The sequence below is a fragment of the Taurulus bubalis genome, assembly GCF_910589615.1.
Source record: "Taurulus bubalis genome assembly, chromosome: 8".
Taxonomy (NCBI): domain Eukaryota; kingdom Metazoa; phylum Chordata; class Actinopteri; order Perciformes; family Cottidae; genus Taurulus; species Taurulus bubalis.
Genome location: NC_136596.1, coordinates 25,097,092 through 25,121,466, shown reverse-complemented (window position 1 = coordinate 25,121,466; position 24,375 = coordinate 25,097,092). Strand labels below are relative to the sequence as shown.

General features: G+C 40.5%; 2 protein-coding genes across 4 annotated transcripts in view; both read left to right on the top strand.

Moving 5' to 3' along the window:
- Positions 1–3,881, top strand: part of fras1 (Fraser extracellular matrix complex subunit 1) — a gene marked incomplete at its 5' end in the record, with an annotated part of 223,559 nt that extends 219,678 nt beyond the window's left edge. Inside the window, 6 exons of the mRNA XM_079222966.1 lie at positions 115–274; positions 964–1,080; positions 1,190–1,356; positions 1,579–1,784; positions 2,375–2,521; positions 3,259–3,881. Of these exons, the coding sequence (XP_079079092.1) occupies positions 115–274; positions 964–1,080; positions 1,190–1,356; positions 1,579–1,784; positions 2,375–2,521; positions 3,259–3,834 (1,373 nt within the window). The 3' untranslated portion in view covers positions 3,835–3,881. The remainder of the gene's footprint in view (positions 1–114; positions 275–963; positions 1,081–1,189; positions 1,357–1,578; positions 1,785–2,374; positions 2,522–3,258) is intronic.
- Positions 3,882–10,300: 6,419 nt separating this feature from the next.
- On the top strand, positions 10,301–18,151 carry anxa3a (annexin A3a). 3 transcript variants are annotated; one of them, XM_079222664.1, is made up of 15 exons: positions 10,301–10,327; positions 11,583–11,614; positions 11,696–11,743; positions 11,841–11,928; positions 12,381–12,475; positions 12,971–13,084; positions 13,702–13,792; positions 13,909–13,988; positions 14,621–14,677; positions 14,779–14,872; positions 14,987–15,082; positions 15,751–15,809; positions 16,473–16,595; positions 17,693–17,793; positions 17,931–18,024. In XM_079222664.1, the coding sequence occupies exons 2-14, from the start codon at positions 11,600–11,602 to the stop codon at positions 17,753–17,755; spliced, it is 1,023 nt and encodes a 340-aa protein (XP_079078790.1). In that variant the 5' UTR covers positions 10,301–10,327; positions 11,583–11,599; the 3' UTR covers positions 17,756–17,793; positions 17,931–18,024. The 3 variants fall into 3 exon arrangements, with proteins under 3 accessions (XP_079078790.1, XP_079078788.1, XP_079078789.1); XM_079222662.1 differs by lacking the exon at positions 17,693–17,793 and having other exon boundaries at positions 17,931–18,151; XM_079222663.1 differs by having other exon boundaries at positions 17,693–18,151.
- The last annotated feature ends 6,224 nt before the right edge of the window (positions 18,152–24,375 follow it).

Below are 24,375 nucleotides of genomic sequence, written 5' to 3'. Positions count from 1 at the left end.
TGGACTAATCTTTTGTCTTCAAAGTCTTTTGGTGGGAAGTAAAAGGATTTTCTCAGCCAGTAAACTTCAGAGGATAATAATTTTAAATCTTCTCTGTCTAATTGTGTCCTGCAGGTCAGTTTGTCCTTGAACACCACACTCTGCCGGGCCACAAGTCCCACCTGATGGCCCCCGACCACCTGGGCGGCGTGGAGTTCGACATTCAGCTTCTGTGGAGCGCTCAGACCTTCGACTCTCCGTACCAGCTGTGGAGGGCCACCAGCTCCTACAGCAGGTCAGAGGTCAACGGTTCACGGTCCGGCGGCAAAGTTGCTTCAGGATTTAGAAGAAAAAAAACTATAAGAGACGATAACAAATGTGTTTTTCAAGCAGTCGAATGAAGGTTTTTCAAAATGCAATGTCACCGCAGCCAGTCAAACTTTAAAGTACACAAGGCAACGTGTCCTCTTTCAACGATTTGTGTGAAATCTTATAAAGAAAGTTACTAATATTTTGTGTGTTTTCCTTCAAAAAGTCCAGCAACACGTTTCATGAACATTTTTCAAAGTAAACTTCCGTCTTCACAGGAAACTATTCGGTGAAGTTAAGATCAACCTTGGTGAAATCCTCCGTCTCCCCTCCACTCCCATCGGCCCATATACTATGGCGGATTGCAACTAAATAAACTTAATTATTAGATTCTTTTGTGATCAAATTTCATTGATTTTCAAGATCTGCATTGGAAATCAACGGAAAACTACACAATTATAAAAATATATATATACAGTATATATGACATTTCTGCATATCTTTCAAATCAATTAAATTCCCTCCATTTAGAGTCAATTTACAAAGTTCTTTAAAACAATTAAACATTATATATATAGAAAAAAAGATATATAAACCATAAAACAATAACTAAAACATTTTAAAAAGTACCTCACAGCCTCCTAAATAATCTCTTTTGTGTTTCATTGTTACCAGGAAGGACTATTCCGGAGAGTACACCGTCTTCCTGGTTCCCTGCACCGTCCAGCCCACCCAGCCCTGGATCGACCCCGGGGACAAACCACTGTCCTGCACGGCTCACGCTTCAGAGAAGTGCGTCCCCCTGCCGGATGACGTAGTTTCCCTGTGGTGCATTGTGGGGGGAAACAGGGCAAATTAAAAGGAACAGCACTTAAACTTGTCTTGTTTGTTGCCCGACAAGGTTTCTGGTGCCGATCGCCTTCCAGCAGACCAACCGGCCCGTTCCCGTGGTTTACTCCCTCAACACGGAGTTCCAGCTGTGCAACAACGAGAAGGTGTTCATGATGGACCCCGCCACCGCCGACGTCGCCATGGCCGAGATGGACTACAAGGGAGCGTTCTCCATGGGTACGTGGAGAGAAACACCAGGGATCGCCTTTAAAGCAGCCTTTTAGGAGACTTTACTGAAGATAACTTCTCATCCTTTTTTGTTTTTCATACTCCAAACTTAGATACACAGACAAATTATATTCATCATGCATATTTCATCCTCTTATGTTTACATTTCTGAGGCCTTTAGGTGTGTGTAACAAATAAATATGCAACGTGTGCCTCTGCCGCCCCCTGCAGGTCAGACTCTGTACGGCAGGGTGCTTTGGAACCCGGAGCAGAACCTGAATGCAGCCTACAAGCTGCAGCTGGAGAAGGTGTACCTCTGCACAGGCCGGGACGGATACGTTCCCTTCTTTGACCCCACGGGGACGCTGTACAACGAGGGGCCGCAGTACGGCTGCATCCAGCCCAACAAGCACCTCAAGCACCGCTTCCTGCTGCTGGTACGGACACCGACAATGTCTTTTGTGTTCAAATACAAATCACGGATTTTTGCAACAATTTGCACACATCAAGAGGTCGTTAGTACCTTGTTCCTGTTAATAATATTATTATTATTATAATAAGATGTTTATTGTTAGGAACCGTTAACTGAATTTACCCGTTTTATGAGTCCTAATTAAAAGCACTTTCTAGATTGTTTTCTTGATTTATTTACTTCAGGCAACCTACAATATCCTCAGTGTTCCTGTACACAGCAGGCTAACACACACACACACACACACACACACACACACACACACACACACACACACACACACACAGTTCACAAAGCTTCTTCTTTTGGTGTTTTACCTGCCTCACCAGTCTGACCAGTCCCACTTCTCACTGGGATGAACCTGTTGAGTCAGTAGTTTGCACGTGTGTTGTGCAAACTACTGACTCAACACGTTCATTCTGTCTTTTTGACAAAGCATCCTCGTGAGCAGCAGAAGCTTTAAAACATTTGTCCTGCAGACAGACAATTATTTTCTTGAGTCACAACTTTTGATAAAGAAACCCAAGTTTCATTTTGATTATTTTCTCTCTGCAGGATCGTAAACAGCCGGACGTTTGTGACAACTTTTTCCACGATGTTCCCTTTGAGGCTCACTTCGCCTCAGACGTTCCGGAGGTGCAGACCGTGGCAGCCATGCCGGGCGTCGACGGCTTCACCATGAAGGTCGACGCTCTCTACAAGGTGTGTGTGTGTGTGTGTGTGTGTGTGTGTGTGTGTGTGCTCTACTGACCACCAGGGGGCGACTCCTCTGCTTGTATAGAAGTTTATGCTTCATGTGTTAAAGCTGCATTCTCTCTCCTGACCACCAGGGGGAGACTCATCTGGTTGTATAGAAGTCTGTAGAAAATGACTCTACTTCTCTCTTGATTTATTCCCTCAGTAAACATTGTAAACATGAGTTTATGTCTGAATCTCTAGTTTCAAGTCTTCTTCAATACAGCACGATGTTCATTTAGTAAATTATTGTCCTTTTAGAGTCAAACAGTCATGTTTACGTGACTCTTGCCGTGGAAATGTTACTTTATCTAAAGTTTGTCACGTGTGGAAGTCAGACCAGATGACCTCCTTAAGAAATAAGTGAGAGACATTTAATTCAAATTTGACTGTTAGTCTATCTTCAAAATTATATAATACATTTGAATACCACATTATTTATTATTTTCATCACATTAGAGGAGATTCTCATCTTCTGTCAAGTTTGGATTTTTTTTTCCTTTTGTATTCTCTTTGTCGTCCACATTATAGTTTTTGTCAGTTCATCAGTTGACTTATATATTCAATCTTTACTGTTTGATTACTTATTGATTGTACTGCAGATGTCTCCGCTGTGGGACAGAAAAAGGACGCTTCTCTTTGGACGATAAAGCTAACGCCCTCCTTCCCCCCCTCTCTCTCTCTCTCTATCTGTTGATTGACAGGTGGAGGCGGGGCACCAGTGGTACCTGCAGGTGATCTACGTCATCAGCCCGGAGTCCCGCTCCAGCCCCAGGATCCAGCGCTCGGTGACCCACCAGCTGAGCCGCCGGCCCCGGCGCGACCTGGTGGACCGCGGCGGGCGCCTGACGCTGGACGAGTCGCTGATCTACGACAACGAGGGCGACCAGGTGAAGAACGGCACCAACATGAAGTCGCTCCGCCTGGAGGCCGGGCCCGCCGCCTCCTTCAACGCCCACGTGGGCAGCTCGGTGGGCGGAGGCGTGGCCGCCGTCACCCTGCTGGCGCTGGTGCTGCTGGCCGCCTGCCTCCTGGTCCGGCGCTGCCGGCGCTCGGCCAAGAGGAAGGGCGAGAAGGCGCACGAGGAGTACCCGCTCAACACCAAGGTGGAGGTGTGCCTGGACAAGTGCATGGAGAAGAACTTCAACAGCAAGCACTGCACCGTGAGGAACGTCAACGTCCTCAACCGCAACCAGGACACCGACGGCAAGGCCAAGGTCAAGCAGGTCAACCTGGAGGTCAAACTCCACAACAACCTCAATGACGGCACTGAGGTCTGAAACACTGACAGGAAATATGAAATATAAAATGGTATTTTCTAAGAGAAAGTTTGTACTTAAGTTTGTGTATTTTTATACCATTTTGGGAAAAAAGGGAAGAGCGTGAGACGGACAGCGGCGCAGCGTTTTGGGCTACCTCAGGAATCAACCACTCAGCTCCATCGTTTATCTCATCACTGTTGTCCTTCACATTTACATCCTTTTGTTTTTCTTCTTTTAGCACCGACACGGTGACCGGTAGCTCAGACACTGCTGATTGTTTGGACAAACCACTTCTCTGCTGTATGGAGTCGTTTCACTGCTACTTAATGTCACTACTGCGCAGCCGGTTTAGAAGTCTCTTGTCCTGCGACTGCTTCTGCAGACGTAGAAAGCAACTTCTACATCGGCTGCAGCTGCCTCTGACAGGCGGGAGTCAGAAGCAGAATTAAGCACAGACGGTGTGCTGCTAGCTGCTGAGAGTGTAAATAATTTAAAACAAATTATACCTATACAAGTGCAATTATGCTATAACTTTTATTGATCCCTCCCCTTGTGAGCAGGAACTTTGTTTGCATTAAAAGAACAAACAAACGTGTATTTCAAGCCTTACTTCACGTTGAACCAACAGAACACTAATTATTTTGTATTATTTTTGTCCTCTGATAGCTGCCAATATTAAGTGCCATGCAGTATTTTTTCCTCATAAACGAATCATCCAAAGAGTTTTTATTTTTTATGTCCAATAAGCGAGAAAGTGGATATTTCCATGTGATTGTAATAAATCAGACGCCGCCCGTTCGGATAACAAAAGGTTTCGATCCCCGTCCACATGACTGAATGCTTTCGCCTTACTACTGTTCTGATGGAATCATCGCTTTTTGAAATGATGTATTTTATAATAATATGTGTGTGTCTACCTGCCTTCGTTCCGCCCCAAAGACACCCAAAACCCACCCTTTATTTTTAAATGTTTTATTTTTCTCATGTTTGTATTATTATGATATTACCCTCTTATGTACTTTGTTACGCTCAGCTTCTGATGTACCCGCGATGTTAAAAGTTACATTAATGTTGGAGAGCGCTGCAAAAGAAGAAGAAAAGAAGAACCTTTTTCTCGAGTGAGACATGGACACGTCTTTCTCTTCATTTGTCTCTCTGATTCGCCTCCTGGCTTCTTTCAACTGTGTGCCTACAAAACAACACGGGAACAGGACAAATTATGGGAATAACAATATATTTTTTTGGTGCTATCATTGTGTGGAAAAATAACTACAATGCTATCGACATGATGCCTGTATTTGGTGCCTTTTTTTAGTAATAAAAACAATTAAAAAAATAATGAATGATGAAAATAAACAAATTGGGTTTTTTTTTACTGCATGATTTTGTACAAATATTTCAAAATTTGGGGTAATTTTAGAGACATCACTAAAACTGTATGATAAGGTGGAAAATATCACTGGAAGCTGAACTGAAGCTGTCAATAAAAGGCCAAAGTTTACAAAACGCTTGAACAATGAAATAGTAATAAACCCAAAGTTTTACATCTGGCAAGTATTTGTCATTATTATATGTTATAAATGCAATCCTTCTAGAATGAACACTGGGTGCGGTGCGGTCGAATAGTCAAAAAAATGACATCCGAACACCATAACCACTTCTCCTTGACCTCTGTGGAAAACGTCAAGCAAAGATGGGAAGGAGAATTCATGAGTTGGTGCGGTCGAATAGTTAAAAAAAAAAGCATTATAAAAGTATTACTTTATTAACGAGGTTGGAATAGAAATGAAAGAATAGTTTGAATGAAAGTATGAAAAGTGTATGAAAGTGAAACCAAGGTATTTTTCACAGTGAATACAAAGTTACTAAACTGTCTCTTTGTTCAGTTTTAAACATGCTGAATTAAATAATAACTAACAATGTCTCATTTTCCTTTATGTTGTTATGGTTTATATGGAGATTATAATCTGATCATAAGAATATGCAGACAATAGTTCATGAAACACCACACAACTCAGTGTAAACTAGAAGTGTTGACCTAATAGTGTTTTATTGTAATGTGACAAAACAGTTGATTCAAAAGATGATAATCAGAGCAATGACTCAGACTGAAGAGCTCGTCCAGTTTAACTTTCATCAAAGCGTCTTTAACTGAAGTCAAATGAAAGAATGAGGGCTGCAGTACAACAACAAAGAGAGAGAATATCAAATACAGCAGTTTGATCACTTTACGTCAGTTTGATCACTTTACAGCAGTATGGTCACTTTACAGCATTTTTCAGCAACTGCAAACGGTTTACGGTAATAAGGAAATAAGTTGGCGGGATGGCCGTGGAGGTAAACAGTGGAGAGTGAGAGTAAAACGTGTGAGTACAATAGCGGTGTTTAGTGGTGTTTTAGTGCCGTTTTCTTTGCAAATAATACATCGGTGTTGAAAAGGATATTATTAGTTTAGTTTCTGAGAGTTTTGGAGTGTTTTTTTTCCCCATCGTTCTTCTTTTTAGCCATAGTTCGTGTTTTTTATAGATTGCATTGGTGGTATTTTAGTAAATAGCGGAAGGAGACATGTCGAGGCGCTCTAACGGGGAGAGGAAAGTCCCGTGGAGATTTGTGGAGGAGGATGGAAGAGTGTCGCCATCTAAACCACAGTAAGTACACCGTGTGTATACACTGGATATTTATTAGCAGCTTTATTACAACAATGATAGTTTTTTCTGATTGGGTTTGTCTCAAATTGCTTTATTTTTGCTTTATTTATTACTTTTCCACAGACTTCATATACTTACACATACATACTTTGCATTTTTGCACTGCTCTATTGTATTTTAATTTTATATATATATATATATATCTTTCATCCCTGTTGTTTTTGTATTTTATTTTGTGTTTGTAAGTAAGTAAGCTGCTACTCCGACAACAAATTTCCCCTTGGGGATTAATAAAGTATATATTCATTCATTACACTGCTGGGGGGGAAACATTCTAGAAACACAAGGGTTTCTTTTGGATAAATCGTATCTAATCTTATGATATATCTTTATATTTTGTAGAGATTCTCCTAATAACGGATCATCCACCAGAAGTGGTCGCGTCCGCGGCCGAAGCAGTCGAGATGCTGATGCTGCCGCTGATGATGCTCCTCGTAGCCGGTCACCGCATCGTCAAGAGGCCTGGAAAACGTTGGAGGACCCTGACATTGCCAACCCTCACCCGCCCAGATTCATCCCCAAGCATAGGCCCGGTCCCCAGCCGCCTCTCACCACCGGCACCCAAACGCCACATGATATTTTTGCTAATTTTTTTGATGCCGAGGTACTCAAGGTCTTGTGTGCAAACACAAACAAAAATGCAAAGAAAAATTTGGAGAAGGGGAAAAAATTCATTTGGACTGACATCACCCCACAGGAGCTGAGAAAATACCTGGGCATGTTGCTGTTTATGTCTGTGTGCAACCTCCCCAAAATGTCCGACTTTTGGAGGCAGAAAATCATTTTTCATGTGCCCTTTCCGGCTTTAGTCATGTCAAGAGACAGGTTTAGGTTCATCAGCTCCAACTTGCACATGAGTGATCCAGAGGAGGATGCGGTCAACGACCAGAAAAAAGGGACAAAGGAGTATGACCCCCTGCAAAAGGTCAGACCTCTCCTGGAGATGATCAGAAACCGCTGCAAGAAAATTTACCATCCAAAGCAGAACATCTCGGTGGATGAGATGATTGTTGCCACAAATGCACGGCTCTCAACGAAACAACATATGAAGGCCAAACCGACAAAGTGGGGGCTCAAATTTTTTCTGTTGGCTGATGTGAATGGGTACACGGTCGACTTCAGGCTGGACACGGGGAAGAACCACAGGGCTTCCGGGAAGGGGCTTTCATTTGACGTGGTGGCGCAGCTGGTGAACAAGGACTATCTGGGGAGTGGCTACGTTGTCTACTGTGACAGTTTTTACACCAGCCCTCTCCTGTTCCGTCACCTGAGCCAGCAGGGGTTTGGGGCGTGTGGAACATACAGGCAGGGCAGAGTTGGTGAACCAACAACTCAGGTGAATGCCCTGAACAAAAAATCAAAGAGAGGCTCCATCAGGTGGATCCGGGATGGGGACCTGCTCTTTGTAAAATGGATGGACACACGGGAGGTCTCTATCTGCACAACTGTCCACCCTGTATACACAGGGGAGACGGTCCTGCGCTGGCAGAAGACCGGTGATGGGCCCCTTCAGAGGATCCCTGTCCCCAGACCCACAGCTGTGGGTGAGTACAACAAGTACACGGGGGGAGTGGACACCTCTGACCAGATGTATGGAACAAACTCAGTGCACAGAAAAACAAAGAGATGGCCCATGAGAGTTTTTCAGCACCTTTTGGACATTGCTGTCACAAACAGCTTCATTGTGCACAAGGAGCTCAGCGGGAGGCAGGGGAAGAGGCCAATGACACGCCAGGCTTTCCAGGAGGGGCTGTGTGCAAAGCTGCTCGGCGTGCCGCTGGCTGGCCTACCTAAGCCCCCCACTCAAGGACACTATCCTATCCCCACCAGCAAAAGAGAGGCGACTGGGAAAAGACAGAGGGCCAGCATGGGCAGGAAACAGTGTACCGTCTGCCATAAAAGCACACCCTGGATGTGTGAGGAGTGCAACGTTGGGCTCTGTCTTCAGCTGGACAGGAACTGTTTCAGGGACTACCACAGCTAAAAAAAAAAAACACCTGGACAAATATATCAACCTGTAGCATGGACACTGAAAGCTCTCGGCAAACACAGCGGTTTAAGATGTAAATAGTTTAATTTTTGTAATCTCCAACGTTTTCTTCGTGTTTATTTACAACTGTTTATAAAGAGAAACCTGATGAAATTTCAAAATGTGTTTTTTTTTTTTACTTTTTGTCATTGCACACAGTTTCAAAAGAAAAATGTACCATACAGTTGATTTAAACATACAGATCATATTTCATGTCAAAACCCGGCTCAGCGATTGCAACAAACAGGGAGATAAACCAGTGGGCTGCTAAGAAGAAGCCATTTATTTACAACATAAGTCAAACCATGTAAAGTGGAGGTATCAGTTATCAGTAGTGAAGTGCATGCATGGCAGTGTGTACCATGAAACAGAACTAAAACATAAGCCACAGCAACTGTGTCACGCCAGTCCACAGCACAAAGAGGCAGCCCAGCTACAACACAGCTCACACCAACCAAGGCATGTACTGTGGCACCTATGGGCAGTGCCAGTTCACCACATTGCTCCTTTAACTACCAACCTGCGTACCATATGAAGCATTACATACTGCACACTGCAGCAGCACTCTTCAGGTTCTCATGGTTAACACCTGCAAGGTAACTGGGTCCAAACACCCAAAAAGCTATGCAATGCTCTCATTACAGAGTCCAGGATCATCTAGAACATGACCATGAACACAAAACATCCAGTTAGAAGGAAGCACAATAAATTATTGTTATTGAAACGAGGAGCAGCAAACGCTTCAAGTTTCGGACCAACAGCATCTAATTTGAATCTGACCAACAACCAGCGCTCTAGTAGATGGAAACAGACCGCCTGACCACAAAACACATACCGATCCACAGAAAGTCCAACACACTAACAGCAGAAGCAGCTCACACACAGCCGTCACTGCTGTCCCTCTAGCTGCCTCACCAGCACTAAGGAAGCTCCCCACTAGTCTTCAGGTGCTACTTGTGGTGCGTACTTATGCACTAAAACCTGCAAGCCACCATATACTGGGTGAATGTATGTGGCAGTGTGTACAAAGAAACAGAACTGAAACATAAGTCACAGAGGATCTCCTCCCCCAGAGACAGGCTGCCAAATGAAGAAGGTCTTGAAGGCCAGACCAGCTCAGGTGTGGCTCATCCAGTGGACGACACTCAACAAAGAGGCACGTGGGCGTTTACACAACAACATTAAGGATTAAAGATGGAACATAAAAACACATGAAATTAGAGGCATGCAAACAGAAATTATATATAATATTATTTTTACAGAGATGTATTTATCAACCATTTCATTTTTGAGAAAAACAAGTAAATAAATTATTTAAAATGACTTCTCATCTCGTGAGGAAAGAGCCTGAAAGATGTTCAAATCAGGATATGAAAAGTATAAAATAAATACCCACAATTGTACACAATATTTTTGTATGTAGTCATTGTCACGTGATGTGTTGCAGCAAATGGCTGTCCCATTCATATTTGCACCAGTTCAAGCGCTCACAGCCTCTCACACTCAACCAGTTACCAGGTGACGTCAGTAAGTCCCTGAGGGGTCAGGGTTTGAGGGTTTAGGAAAGACATTGGAATTGGGCCAAAGACTGATGTATAATATCATTATTTTCAGCAGCAAGTTCCCTCTAAATGTTGATATATGAAATGTCCAAGCGGACCCTGAAGGCGACGCATGCGTGAGTGGGCGTGGTCAGATGACTCCTCAGGTAGATATCCGGCTTCCACTGTTAAAGGTGTGCCGCAACACTTTTCCGGTTCAAACTCAAATACAGGTGAGGTTTTCTCTGATTTATGTGACTCTCGCTAATGTCTTGTCTTCTACGGCGTTTATGTTTTATTGTTGGTTTAAAAACGTATTATTGAAGGTTTGGACACGTGATTACTTTTCTGATTAGCTCACTTTTACCTGAGGAAAGAAGTGAACGTTTTCACTCGAATCACAAGAGGGAGTCTGCAGTGAATCTATATTATTTACAGACAACTTGACAGCAAGTTTATAGCATGAAGTCATAATTTACGTTTTTCTGTTGTATCACTAAACCGTGTGACGTGTTATTTCGTATTTTTCTTTTGTATTTCGTATTTTGTTGCATTTGGGCAGAGATCAGCTGGCTTCACTAATGAGGCTGAATTGAGACTGAACTTTGTTTTATGTAGAAGTGTCAATGAGGCTAAAACCTCACAATAAACGTTTTAAATATAACCCGGCTACTGGCAGACACAACAAATCATATGTCAAATTCTACAAACAATATATAGGAATAATAGAAGAGTGCTATAAGGTCACAATTACAGTAATTTAATACAAAACAAGATTGATGCCAAATAAGTCAGAAATAAATATTGTATTTTTATTAGTGTACAGATTTTAGTTTTGATATAGCTGCCTCCAAAATAAAAATAAGAAAGTGCAAACAAATTAATAATATTTGCTTTGAATTGGGAGAGTTTTTCAGGCAGCAAGACATGAATAATATTGGCTTTTATTGTCACGTTTTTCTCTTTAGAGATGAATTGGTAGTCAAACAATAATTAATATTCTGTCAAATTATAATTTTATCATGATATTAAACATTTAAATATACTGTAAAACAACTATATACTTACTGACTTGAAATACAAGGAATTTGATTTAAAAAGTCTACTAGTGAAGTGTTCTGTAAGTTGTAAACTATAAATATACTGTAAATAAATACTGAATCGATGAACTGGATGATTATGTACATGTATAGAGGTTTATACATCCGTATATTATTATTGAAGGCATAACTCATAGGAGACACAATTGGACATGATCACAATGAATAACTTTGTTGTCCTTGTTTATTTGTCTATTCCTTTTGTGTGTATGTTGAGATGGGGAAAAAACAGAATAAAATTCCTTGTATGTCGCCAATAAAGCAGATTCTTCCATAAATGGCTCCAGTAAGCTCTGTTTATGGTCATGTATGTGGTGTTTGAATGGAGTTTGGTGGTGAAGAATATGTTGAGAACAGAGATAACTGTGAATGTGTTTTCCTCCAGAAGAACTTCCTGTTGGCGCCATGGCGACTCTCTGGGTAAGCCGAGTTCTGTCTTTCGTTTTTTTTTATTTTTTATTTATAGGTTTCCACTGACCGCACGTTTTAACTGCTCTGCAGGATAACTTGGAAAGCCTTGTGGATACCCCGTCCTCCTTCACAACAACGGTAGGTCCAGCTAAAAGTGTCCTGTTCAGGTTTGTCATTGGCTTTATTATTATTTATTTATGACAAAAGAGTAAAACCTGTATAAACTCTTCTTCAGACTGGGGAGAGAGGAACCATCAAGCCCATTGCACACTTTGATGCAGGAGACGATGCTGTGGCTCTGAGGAAGGCCATCGAAGGACTTGGTACAACATAAAATATATATATATAATTATATTTTCTTTGAATAGACTAATGAAAAATGACTCCAGTACATGACCGGATAACATTTAGTTATCCCCAAATTACAGTTGGCCACTGTTGTATTTTGAGATTAATGTTGCATGCTAACATGCTAAATTAGGATGCTAATGTCCTAAATATGATTATGATTATGATGATACAATATTGTAATATAGGCCACTTGTTCAGTGAACACTTGAATAAGTTAAAACATTACACTTTTGTTTATTTTGGCTTCTTCTTATTTAACATTTGACTTTAATCTTTTTTTTTTTTAATTTTTTTTTTTTTTAAAAAGACAAAACAATTTCTCTCCAGTTTTATCACGTGGCTTTAAAACTATTTATTTATTTATTTCAATTTACTCCCTTTTTTCATGTTTAATTGATGCTCTTGTTTTATTTAAATGTTTCAGGCACCAATGAGAAGACTCTGATTGACATTTTGACCCACCGGAGCAGCGCTCAGAGGCAGCTCGTCTGTGAAGCTTATCATGGCGCCACCGGCAGAGTAAGAGCATCAGTCTAGACTGATAGTCTAAAATAGCTTCAACCTACAAACTAGTTTTTCCTCTTATTTTGCAGCTGGTGTTTCTGATTGTTTCCATTAAACCTTTACAAGACTGGAGCCAATGTTAAATGAAATGGTCTTAGTTTCAGTTCATTTACTTTCGTTTACACATCTAAAAGATATCCTCAACAGAACAATTATTCATGCTTGATTTGTTAAAATATTAATATTATATCTACTTTATCATAAAGATTACATTGTTGACTTTCTGAGTGAATCTTTTTTTTTAAATTAGGAAAACCAGAGTTTTTTTTTTTTTTAATGTTGTCTTGTGCAGCTTTAACATGACAAACAGTTCTCACTGTGTGTGTGTGTGTCCCCTGTTGTGCTATATTTGCATGGCTGTGTTTGCATGTGTGTTTGCATGTTTGCCTGGGTGTGCTTGTGGGCGTGTGTCTGTTTGAGGAGTGACGGGTTGTGTTTTTAATGCCACAGACGCTGGTGGAGGACCTGAAAGGAGACACCAGCGGGGACCTCGAGGATCTGCTGGTGGCGCTCGCCACCCCTCCTGCAGCGTTCGACTGTCACGAAGTGATGCGCGCCATGAAGGTCTGTTTTACACACGTTTTAAATTTCATTTTATAAGATGATGCAACAGAAGAATGAGTAAAAATATATACAGAGTGATAACCATTTAGTGTATGAGAAGTCATACTGACGCCAGCGCCTAATGGAAACTAAAAATAGTAATTTTATTTTAGGACTAAATGTTAGTTTGTGGAAAAATATATTTTAATAAACACAATCAGCTTGCAGAGTTGAGCTGACTTGGAAACTTGAAATTGTATTTCTAATTGATTAGCAAGTAGCTTTTCACATACAAGGAAATTTCCCTTGGTAATTGTTGCAGTAAATATGGTTAAATATAAAACCTAAAATATGTATGAACTTAGTTAAGATAAGTGAAATGTTGCTTTTGCTCTTCAATGTATACTTGTATTCATGATTTAAAGGCTTCGACCAGTTGTCTTCAAGCGACTAAGCCATGAAATATACTATGAATGTTTATTTTTAGTCTGTTTATGAGGGATATTTGCTCCCTGGGGAAAGTTATGAATAAGCAACGGCAGGTTGTTAATTTGCGGTTCATTAAATCTGGTTGGTGGTGTGAATGCCGGTGAGGCGTCGAGCTCCAGGTGGTGAACTGACTGACTGTGACGTTTCAGGGAGCCGGGACGACGGACAGCGTCTTGATCGAGATCTTTGCCTCCAGATCCAACCAGCAGATCAAAGCTCTCACTGACGTCTACCTGGAGGGTAAATAATAATAATAATAATAATAATAATAATAATAATAATAATAATAATGCACAACGGAGAAAGTTTTCTGAGAAACGTCAGAATCACAAATTTGTCTTTTTTCTCTTTCACAGAAACGGAGAAGAAGTTGACCCTCGACCTGAAGAAGGAAGTTTCCGGAGACTTTTCTGACGCGCTGCTCCTCCTGGCCGAGGTTTGTCATCGCAGAGCAAAGAGAAGACTGAAGCCTCGGTCCAGATACAGAATTCTCTGTGAATACAATGAATTACAAAAAGACTATTAACAAAAATAGTCAGTGAGTCTCTAGTATTATGATACATGATTGTTATAAAACATTATGGATGTTTATGAATGGTTATTACTATGACATGGGTGTCATAGTAAGTGTCACCCAAGTTATTTTAAATAAAATCTACTTCTATTTTTGGAGGAATGTGGTCACGTTTACCAATTTTACATATCCATTTTCTTTTTTCTTGCATCTTTTACCATGAGATAATTGAAAAAGATAAAATGGATAAATATATAGATATGGACAAAAATAAGTTTAAATACTAACGGTTAAAGAAGGAAAAGCACATCTCTTTAAGCGGTGGTGAAACAAACCGTCACATTCGTCATCTTAACAGTCGTCATAATTACCAAACACAAAGGGAGATAAACAAGTTCTGTTGGTTTGGACGAGGCTCGGCTGCACAGCGGGAGTTTGTAACTGTAAAGTCAACCGCGATCTCTTAGTTTACACCTGAAGTGTTTGAGGACTGATGAAAACGAGGATATTTTCATGAAAGACTGCTCTCTTTTTTTTTTTTTTTTTCTCGCCAGGGCAAGAGGGATGAGAACACCACGGTCAATACGGAGCAAGCAAAAACAGACGCTAAGGTGCCTTTGAACGGGATTCACTAAAGTTTACACACACACACACACACACACACACACACACACTCTTTATGTTGAGTATATTTGTATTCTCTTCCACCCAGACCCTCTACGATGCCGGGGAGAAGAAGTGGGGCACGGATGAATCTAAATTTATTGACATCCTCTGCCAGAGAAGTATCCCTCAACTGAGACAAAGTACGTCCCGTTGAACTCATGGCGTTTATTTTAAAACCGCAGTTGAGTTCTTACAGTTTACCATCAATCTGGAATGATCGTGAATGTCGATGTGAGACTGGTTCTTTTGTGCAGCTCTTGTTGAATACAAGAACATCAGTGGGAAGACGCTGCAGCAGAGCATTGAAGGAGAGATGACGGGGGACCTGGAGGAGATGCTGGTGGCCATTGGTTTGTGCTTCAACTGTTGATTCTGACTTATTATTATTATTATTATTATTATTATTATTATTATAGACTTTAATGCCAGAAATACGTTGACTAAATCAGCTGCAGAGCAATGTCGAATGTTTTTGGAATTGCATGTTCAACAGTCACGCATAGGAATGTCTGCATACTTTTGGTCGTTGGTACAGACCTGTCAATCACCTTGTAGCCCCGCCCTAAAGCATACCCTGCTTTATTTAGTTTGACTAATGGACCATAATTTACTAAATGAACATCGTGCTGTATTGAAGAAGACTTGAAACTAGAGATTGAGATCATAAACTCATGTTTACAATGTTTACTGAGGGAATAAATCAAGAGAGAAGTCGAGTCATTTTCTCATAGACTTCTATACAACCAGTGGAGTCGCCCCCTGATGGCCAGTAGAGAGAATGTATCATGCTATATTGAAGAAGACTTGAAACTAGAGATTAAGACATAAATGTTCTCATGTTTACTGAGGGAATAAATCAAGCGGGAACTAGTGTTTATTCTAACTTTTTTTTAAATGTAATATATGGCAACCAAATTGCACACAAAATATTTATCTTGTAGAAAAATATTAGACTTTATCTTTGTATAAATGCTGTTTTTAACCACATTGTTGTGTTCAACTTTCGTTCCTCCTGCAGTGAAATGTGTGAAGAGCGCGCCGACCTACTTTGCAGAACTCCTGCATGGGAGCATGAAGGTGAGACTGTTGTCTTTGTGTTCGTCTCAGTCGTAGATGTTTGGACGGACACGAACGAGATCCGGCTCAAAGCAACATGGTGATGTGTGCCGGATGAAGTACAGCCCATAATATGAAGCTGTTCAGCAGGATTCTAAGACTACATGTTATTCTTTTAGTGGTTGAGCAATTTTACAAATGTGCTGAATTATTCCTGCACTTGAGCTGCATCGCCTCACAAAACATGATTTATTTTCATTTTTTTGGCATAGCTCAAGAATTCATACACTAATTATGACAATTTCACACAAATGTCTAACGGGCTAAAATAATGAATCGATGACAGTTTGGACAGACATGCATGTAAACTGCACACTTGTTGTTGAAGGCAATCGACAGAGGTGGTGATTCTAGTCTCACATTTTTTTTTTATTTGTACAGCTCTCCGTTCCCTTTTGTGCACTGCTTTGTGCATGAAGCACCTTTCCAGATAATCACAAATAAATGGTATACTGTACATAGTGGTGTTTTAATTATGGCTGAAGAAGCAATTAGTGCCATTTTAGTTTTATGTTTGAGAGAAGTCAGCAGTACTAATATATAAGATAAGTGCAGGATACTGTGCATTAATTAACTTATACAGAACATAAAATAATGTGTGTGTGTGTGTGTGTGTGTTGTCAGGGTGGTGGAACAGACGAGTCCACTCTAAACCGGATCATGGTGAGCCGGTCTGAGATCGACTTGCTGGACATCAGAGCCGAGTTCAAGAAGCTCTACAAATACTCGCTGCACTCCGCCATCAAGGTGAGGAATTCTAAGCGTGTGCGTGTCTCTATCTCTCTCTCTCTCGATCGTAATAAGCAGTTCTAGCTTATTGGGGTCCTTGCATAGATTTTTGTCTTCGCACAGTTTGCAGTGACATAAATTCCCTCCGAACGGAGCCTGATTGGTTCTCTTCTGGCCTCCTTGTGGGTTCACTGTCTGACGTCTCATGAGTCATCAGAGTTCGAAGAAGGATTTTGTCATTTGGCTCTGAGATCCATGAATATTTAAATATGAATAACGCAGAAGACGAGAAGGTCTTCTGAGGCACACAAAGTCTGTTCGGAGACAAAATGACAATCTGCTGAATAACTGAACTAGAAAGCCGCCTGAACGCCTCGTCATTTGACCCTGGACTAACTTGTTACTAACATTAAAGGCAGAGTTGGTCATCTAGAGAAAGTTGCACTACTATGCTAGATGTTACAAACTATCAAAGGCCAGTGTATATTTCATAATTAGAATCAGAATCGGCTTTGTTGGCCATGTATCCGCAAACATACAAGGAATTTGACTCACGTTTTTTCCGTTGCTCTCAACGTACAGATGTAGACAAAACACAGGATGGAACAGAGAGAAGCATAAACATTTAGCTATTTTGTTTTATATGCCAGTATACGTAAGTGTGAACATAAAACACAATGGAATTAGTAGTGCAGTATTTTTTTCTTTATTTTAAATTATGTCTTTCACTGTTGTAGACAGACAGGTCACTGTCCAGTCAAAAAATATTTGTTTTAATGCCAGTTGATGGGACTTTCCTAACTCTTTAGAATACTCTCAATCATATTTTTTTTTTTAAATATTTTATTGGATTCTAAAAATGTATGCATTCATTTGTTAATGCTGTAAAGAATTCCATTGAATCTCTATTAAAACATCATACTTTTATTAGTGGATTTATAAAGTGTATTATCTGAAAATTAACATTAAAAAAAGTAAAATATTTCCCCTCCGAGATCGAATACTTTAGAAGTACCTGAAGGCTTTACTCTGAGTAGACGCTCCGCCCCCATCCCTCCTGGTCACTTCGGTGTGTAGACCCTGTTTCTCCTGGCTTGTGTTGATGTGTCCTCCAGTCGGACCTGTCGGGCGCCCTGGGGGACTGCGTGGCGTCCATCTGTGGAGGAGACGACGACTAAATAAGCCCGAGGTTCACCTGAAGAAGAAATCTCCCTCTGTAACTCCTCTGCTACTTTCTTCTTTTCATCTTTTAACCACTAACCGATTGCTTGAGACGGGTGTCGTTTGGAAATTATAAGGGTGGGGAAAAAACGTCAAACTGGAGTTTTGATATAACATTCTGTTTTGTTTCAGTCTGATTGCCGAGGGAAATATAAAAAGACTCTGAAAAAGCTTTGTGGAGGTGATGATGATGATGATGAGTAACGTCGACGTGTGGCCGTTATTAGAGGAAACCACTTCCTGAACTTGCACATGGACTTTATTTATTTGGGGAAGGAAGAAAAGAAAAATACATTTATTCCATTTACACTTTATTTGTTACATTTCTTCTGCCTGATAACGATAATTAAAAAAACAAGTATATATATATATATATATATATATATATATATATATATATATATATATATATATATATATATATATATATATATATATATATATATCCATATCCAACTCTTCATGTTTATTCACTGTGTTGTTAAATTAGACTAAAATTATTGTTCAGTATAATTCGCCAATGGATTAAAACATAATTATTGAACATTTGTTGGTAACTTTGTCATAGCTTTATAATGTATTAACTGGGTAACATCAATGTAGACTAATCATTAAATGATGACTTTATTAGGTAGATTCTAATTCAGTTTTTGTAGGAATATTCATAACATTTCCGAAGTTGTCGGTGATGCCGTTCAATTAATTTACTTATATCTAGAAAGTATAAAAGTATTTCTAACCAGAGCTAAATTGAAACTTCCTGGGAAATTATAGAACAATATTGGTAAATTTCTGTGCCATTTTAAAAAAGAAGAAGCTTTACCACAACAATAACGGCTTAATTAAAACCGACTTACTTTTCTCATTCAGCTCTTTACTCTTCTGTCTCCTTCTTGTATCTTTGTAACTTGCAGAAATAATAATAAATTAAAAACCTCATGAAATGTTTGACATTGTTTTTCAGAATTTGTCTTCACACACCAACATATTAGCGGTCTTGTAGTCCATCATACTTTGAAAAGTGGGCGTCTTTCTCTTCATGCTTGGTGTACAAAGTAAAAAGAGATTAAGTTATTTGTTGTGAAATTATATTTCACATATCTGATGGTATGTTAGAGACCGATTCTTCCAGAAGATGGAGCCAAAGTCCAGAAGATTTTAAAATGGGACACTTTCACACAGAATTACAGTCTTACATAATCATAAATGCCTTGAATACAAGTATGTTGTATTCTGATGATAGCAAAACAACAGCTTGCATAATGTCTGCCTTAGGAATATTTTGACATTTTCACAGTATTGCTACACTTTCGTTTTGCCACAAAGATCTGAGTGACTCTCCGACCGCTGCAAAAACACTGACGTCAGAGCTGCTCGGGGTGAAGTGAAAAGGTCACAACTTCGTCCTCGGCGTCTCCCTTACTCAGCGTTTTCCTTCCGTCAGTGTCAACAAAGCTGAATCGGTGGGAGAACAAAGGCTGCCGGACCACCAAAGACGATTCAAGGTGCTTCACATAATGCATTGAAGACATCAATGATTAAAACCCCTTTTTATAGGAAATTTTAAAATTAAGCTTGTATTTGTTTTTCTACAACCTGGAGATAAAATCCTCACACGGAATAAACTCCTGTATATTTTATTTATGCTGTAAAACGCATCTGACCGCCTCCAAATGAAATCCATTCGTCTTCTCTCTGCCAGTCTTTCAGGCCTGCAGGGAGCCAACAGTTAAACTCAGGGCCCGACTATTGAGGTGGATGGGAGCCCGAAGGCAGGCATTTTTCTCATTAAAGCCGAAGTAATTACCCAGACTCCTTCACTCTGCCCCCCTCCCGTAATAACCCCTGCCCTTCCCTCTTTTTCTGAGCAGAAAGAAAACGTGAAGAGAGGCTGCAGGCCTACATTAACACATCTTCATATTCTGACAGCTCCACTGTGTGTGTGTGTGTGTGTGATGGTAAAACAGTTTATCAGCACAAAAGATAATTAAAAACACTGTTACAATCTTTGTTGTGTGACCCATTTAAAGGTACACTGCTAAACTAAACTCCAGAGTTTTGTCTGAAAGGCCTCTACCCTGGACATTTTAAAATAGTTATTTTTATCCGTTATGGAGTGCAATCGTGTTTTTGAGCAGCAGATTTATTTTTACCTTACCTTGTGCCTTTTTCTCAAGCCCTAAACACACACTCCCAGCCATTCCCACATGAACTGGTAGCTCTGTTATCATACTGGTAAAGTATTGTGTTCTGCATCACTGTGGTTCTTTGTATTCGGCTGCACGAGGCCTTTAATTAGTGACTGTATCTTCTGTGACTGTGAGCTCTCACACACAGTCACTGCAGCGAAGAAAATGAAACTCGAAAGGGAAACACTTGGGGGTGAAATGTAGGCCAAGTTCATCTGAGCACGCTCCAAAAACTGGTGTATGTGTGTGGTGATGCCAAGAGTAAAAAGTGTAACAGACCAGAATTCAAGAGCAGCGCTCTTATCCCTCCTGACACGAATCCAGGAAATATACGCTTGTCCATGAAATTTCCCCAATTATATTCTCCCCGAGTGAAGAGTCTCCATTCATAAACTGGACTGCCATTCAGAGGTACAGTGCAGTCTGCCTCTCCATCGCCGCACTGCTGCTCTGTGTGAAGATGAATGGAGATACGAGTTCAGGCTGGAGCTAGTGGGGTAGAGTGAGGACTCGGGGATTTCACCGACCACGGCTAATGTACGCCTTTAATTCCCTCTTTAAATTCAGCTGCAAAATCTCTTGTGTCCACTAAAAAAAATACTTGAAATACTATGTTTGAATTTTGAAAACATTGTATCATGGTTCAAAATCTAGATAATTGTGTGCATCATTTTAAAACATTTCCACAAAATCTACTTTGACAAAAGTGGTGCCTTTGGAAACTTCGCAGACTTGAGACCCATAATCATACATGGGTTATAATCTGTGTCTGACAGCAGCTGTCAACAGTTAACAAACAAGTGATTTCTTTTAATGCAACATTGTTTAATTAGATGGATTTTCTTTTGACACAAATATGTGAATTAAAACATCTCTGTATTAATCTTGGATATAATTAATTAATTAAATTAATAAATCAATAAAAACTGACAAGTTGGTTGGCTATATTTGAGAACATATATGTGTGGGGCCTTTTGAAATACTGTAAAGTGTTATATTATGATTGTTCATGCTTTGAAAGGTTCATTCTGATCGTCCAGGAGGTCAGCCGTGGAACTGGTTCAGTTCTCTGTCCACTCCAGCAGGGTGGATGTTTGTCAATACATCTGACATAAACACCAACAGGTGCCATCATAAACCTCTCTCACACACACACACACACAGACACACACACACACAGCCAGACTACAGTAAGTGTGTCAGGGAGGAAATATCCCTCTGCAGATCCAGACATGAGGGTCTGTAGTACAGTCACGTGATCCTGCTCTGCTCCTCCTTGTCTCTTATGTAATCCCCATCTCAGCCATGTGCTCCCCCTCATAACCACTGACTAGAGTGTGGTAATAATGGTGACAAGCTACCCGCAGAAGTGGACAACCATTCACCTCTAGTCACAGGCGTGTAGCGGCAGAGGTGACTTTGGTCGATGGCTGAGTGAACCACAAAAAGGAGTACGAGTGTGCAGCGTGACGAGGTGCATTCTCCAGCCAACACACATGCCTTTGTTCATGAAGCCTGCGGTTCACAGAGCCAGCTGTCGCGCCACTTCCTCATTGCTGCGTGGGGTGAAACATTGCATTGTTTTGTTTTTTTCTCCACTGCGGATCATCGTTAAGATAGAAGAGCAGTGTCGTGAAATCAATTTACACATACTGGCGAAGTGATTGTCTTAAAATAAATATAAATAAAACCAAGTAAAGACACAATTTTGATTAGGATTTTTAATAATGAACCGGATAATAACTGTGACTGCGGATAACGCGTTACTTTAGCGAAGGTTGTATTTGTTGCTCTATGCTCTGCATTCTTTCCAGCCTGTTTTGTGCTCTCCTTCCTCAACCAGACTGTTCAGTCTGTCTGTCACTCAGCCCACCCCATTATAGATGAACAATGTCTGTGCGCTCAGTACGGAAGCACATTTCTGACAAATGAAGAAAATGCTTTTTAAATTAACCAGAGGTGATGCCGAAAAAATGGCTCAGACTAATGTTGGTTATAATCACCATTTTTTTTGGGAACAATTAATATTTACATTTCAAATATATTTTTTTATAATATTTTTTTCTCATGTCCATTTTGTCATTTTGCTGTGGCTCTGGGACATAACTTCTTTTGGAAGATACATTTGGTCTCTCATATTGGTTGCTGCCAAATTGATTTGTCTGAGGATATATTCATGTTTTTACTAGACAATTAACATTGTACAACAAGTGATGCCTCTGTGGACCTTTGGGTCTGTATATGTATGTACTCATCAGAATTTATAAAAATATATATATATATATATATATATATATATATATATATATATATATATTTGTACAAAACAAAAAAGGAGTATGTTGTGTACAGGGTTGGGATAGTTACTCAGAAAAAGTAAATAGTTACACGTTACTAGTTACTTCTGAAAATTGTAACTAGATTACTTTACTAGTTACTGCATTTGAAAAGTAACTTCACTACTAGTTACTTTACTTTCCATTTTTTTAAGCAAATGTCCAAATGAACTGCAAAGATACATGGACAAACATCATGGCCCTTTCATCACTTTATTTTCAATAATAATTTATTATTAATTAATATAATTTTCAATAATAATAATCGCGCGAGTCACACGACACTTCCTGCATGAACAATCTACCGTAAACGTCGGGTTACGAGCCGCTACTACCTTCGGTCAGAGTCCCCGTTAGCTCCCTGCTGTAGCCGGCTGGGGATCCTGCTAGCGCTCCGTCACTTCCCTGCTAACTTCCGCTAGCTCCCCGAAAACCACCGAAGGTAGCGGGACCAGGCTCGACACCCGACTTGGGCAGAGGGGTCGCGGGCAGTAGCAGCAGCAGCGCTAGCTAGCAGCTTGTTGCTACTGTTCATGCAGGAAGTGTCGTGTGACTCGCGCGCCACTAAAAGAGAACTTTTCGGACTGGTAAAAATGGCTAGGGTAACGCAGGAAAGCGCGTTACTGAGGTCTAGTAAAGTAGTGTAGATACCAATATTTTGAGTGTAATGCGTTACTTTACTTCGTTACCTATAATAGTAATATCGTTACTGTAATGTGTTTCTTTGTAACTCGTTACCCCCAACACTGGTTGTGTATTAAATGATTTGTACGCCTACACATTGCTGTTTGTAAGTATATACATATGTATAGTACATGCTGCAGATTGCAATGGGTACAAGAGTAAATATGGAATGATTTAGAAAGTTGCTTTATATACATGAGGTATGTGGATATAATAGTATAAAAGTAAAATGTGCTCGGATTTATATTTGACAGTGATGGAATGTAATTGTTAAAACAAGTGTGTATTTAAACATTAAATTATATTAAAAAAAATTTAACTGCCCTATCTAGGAGGACACTCTTTTAGCAGATTTCATTTGCCTGGGAGAGATGGCAGAATATATATTTTGTAATACCAAGCGGTGAAGTATAACCTGTAACTTTGTAATTGAATAAAACTTAATGAAATGTGTGTCTGCTACAGCTGTATTTTTGTTGTCTTATAAACCCATGAGGGTTGGACACGTTACTACCTGCATGACACGGAAATAAAGATATCAATCGATACAAATTTAATTTACAGGTACAGTGGAAGTACAATGTTAGTTTTAGTTGGTTATTTGATCACACATCAGGTTTACAGGTATTTTGAGCAAGAACAGTTCTAAATACATTAAACAAATATATATTGTGCATAACTTACTTCATTCATTTCCCCCTCTCTTCTTGACACTAATATACTTCCATACTTCTCCATTTGCACCAATCCTAACAACGCAACGGGGCGGGGCCACGTCACGTTAGGTTGTCTCTGGGTAAATAACAAACACCACCCACTTATTTTGTAGACGGGCGTTGGGGAGTCACGAGGAAGTTTAACGTTTAGCGAAGCTCCACCTGGGAAAAAAATTATAATAATAATTTAAAAAATGACACAGACGTGAGAGGATATGACCCAGATGAACCCGATGAAACCGTCTAGGCTAGGAGGTTTTCCGATGAGACACAAACGCCTTCTCTGTTAGCCCACCTGCACTCGGGGCTCGGCTCGGCTCGTGGAGGGAAGCTCGTTAGCCGCTAACTACCCGCCGCCACAGCTCGCAAGCTAACTACCCGCCGCAGCAGCTCGCGAGCTAATTCGCGCGCTGCCTGTGTGTGTGGGACTCTTAACGGCTCCGAAGCGACCGTTGGAAACCGTTCTGGCTACTGGCGAAGCTCGTTATCTGCCAACTACCCTCCGCCGCAGCTCGCAAGCTAAGTCGCGCGCGCGGTGTGTGTGAATCTAATCGCTCCGAAGCGACCATTGGAAACCGTTGGATACATAACCCCCTTCCCTGGAGGGGTTCGTCGCCACCGACGGTACCGTTATCAAACCTCGGGGGCCAGC

Coding starts and splice junctions, on each gene's coding strand:
- anxa3a (XM_079222662.1), top strand. Junction 11,929..12,380: donor GAAGGCCATCGAAGGACTTG/GTACAACATAAA, acceptor TAAATGTTTCAG/GCACCAATGAGAAGACTCTG. Junction 12,476..12,970: donor ATCATGGCGCCACCGGCAGA/GTAAGAGCATCA, acceptor TTAATGCCACAG/ACGCTGGTGGAGGACCTGAA.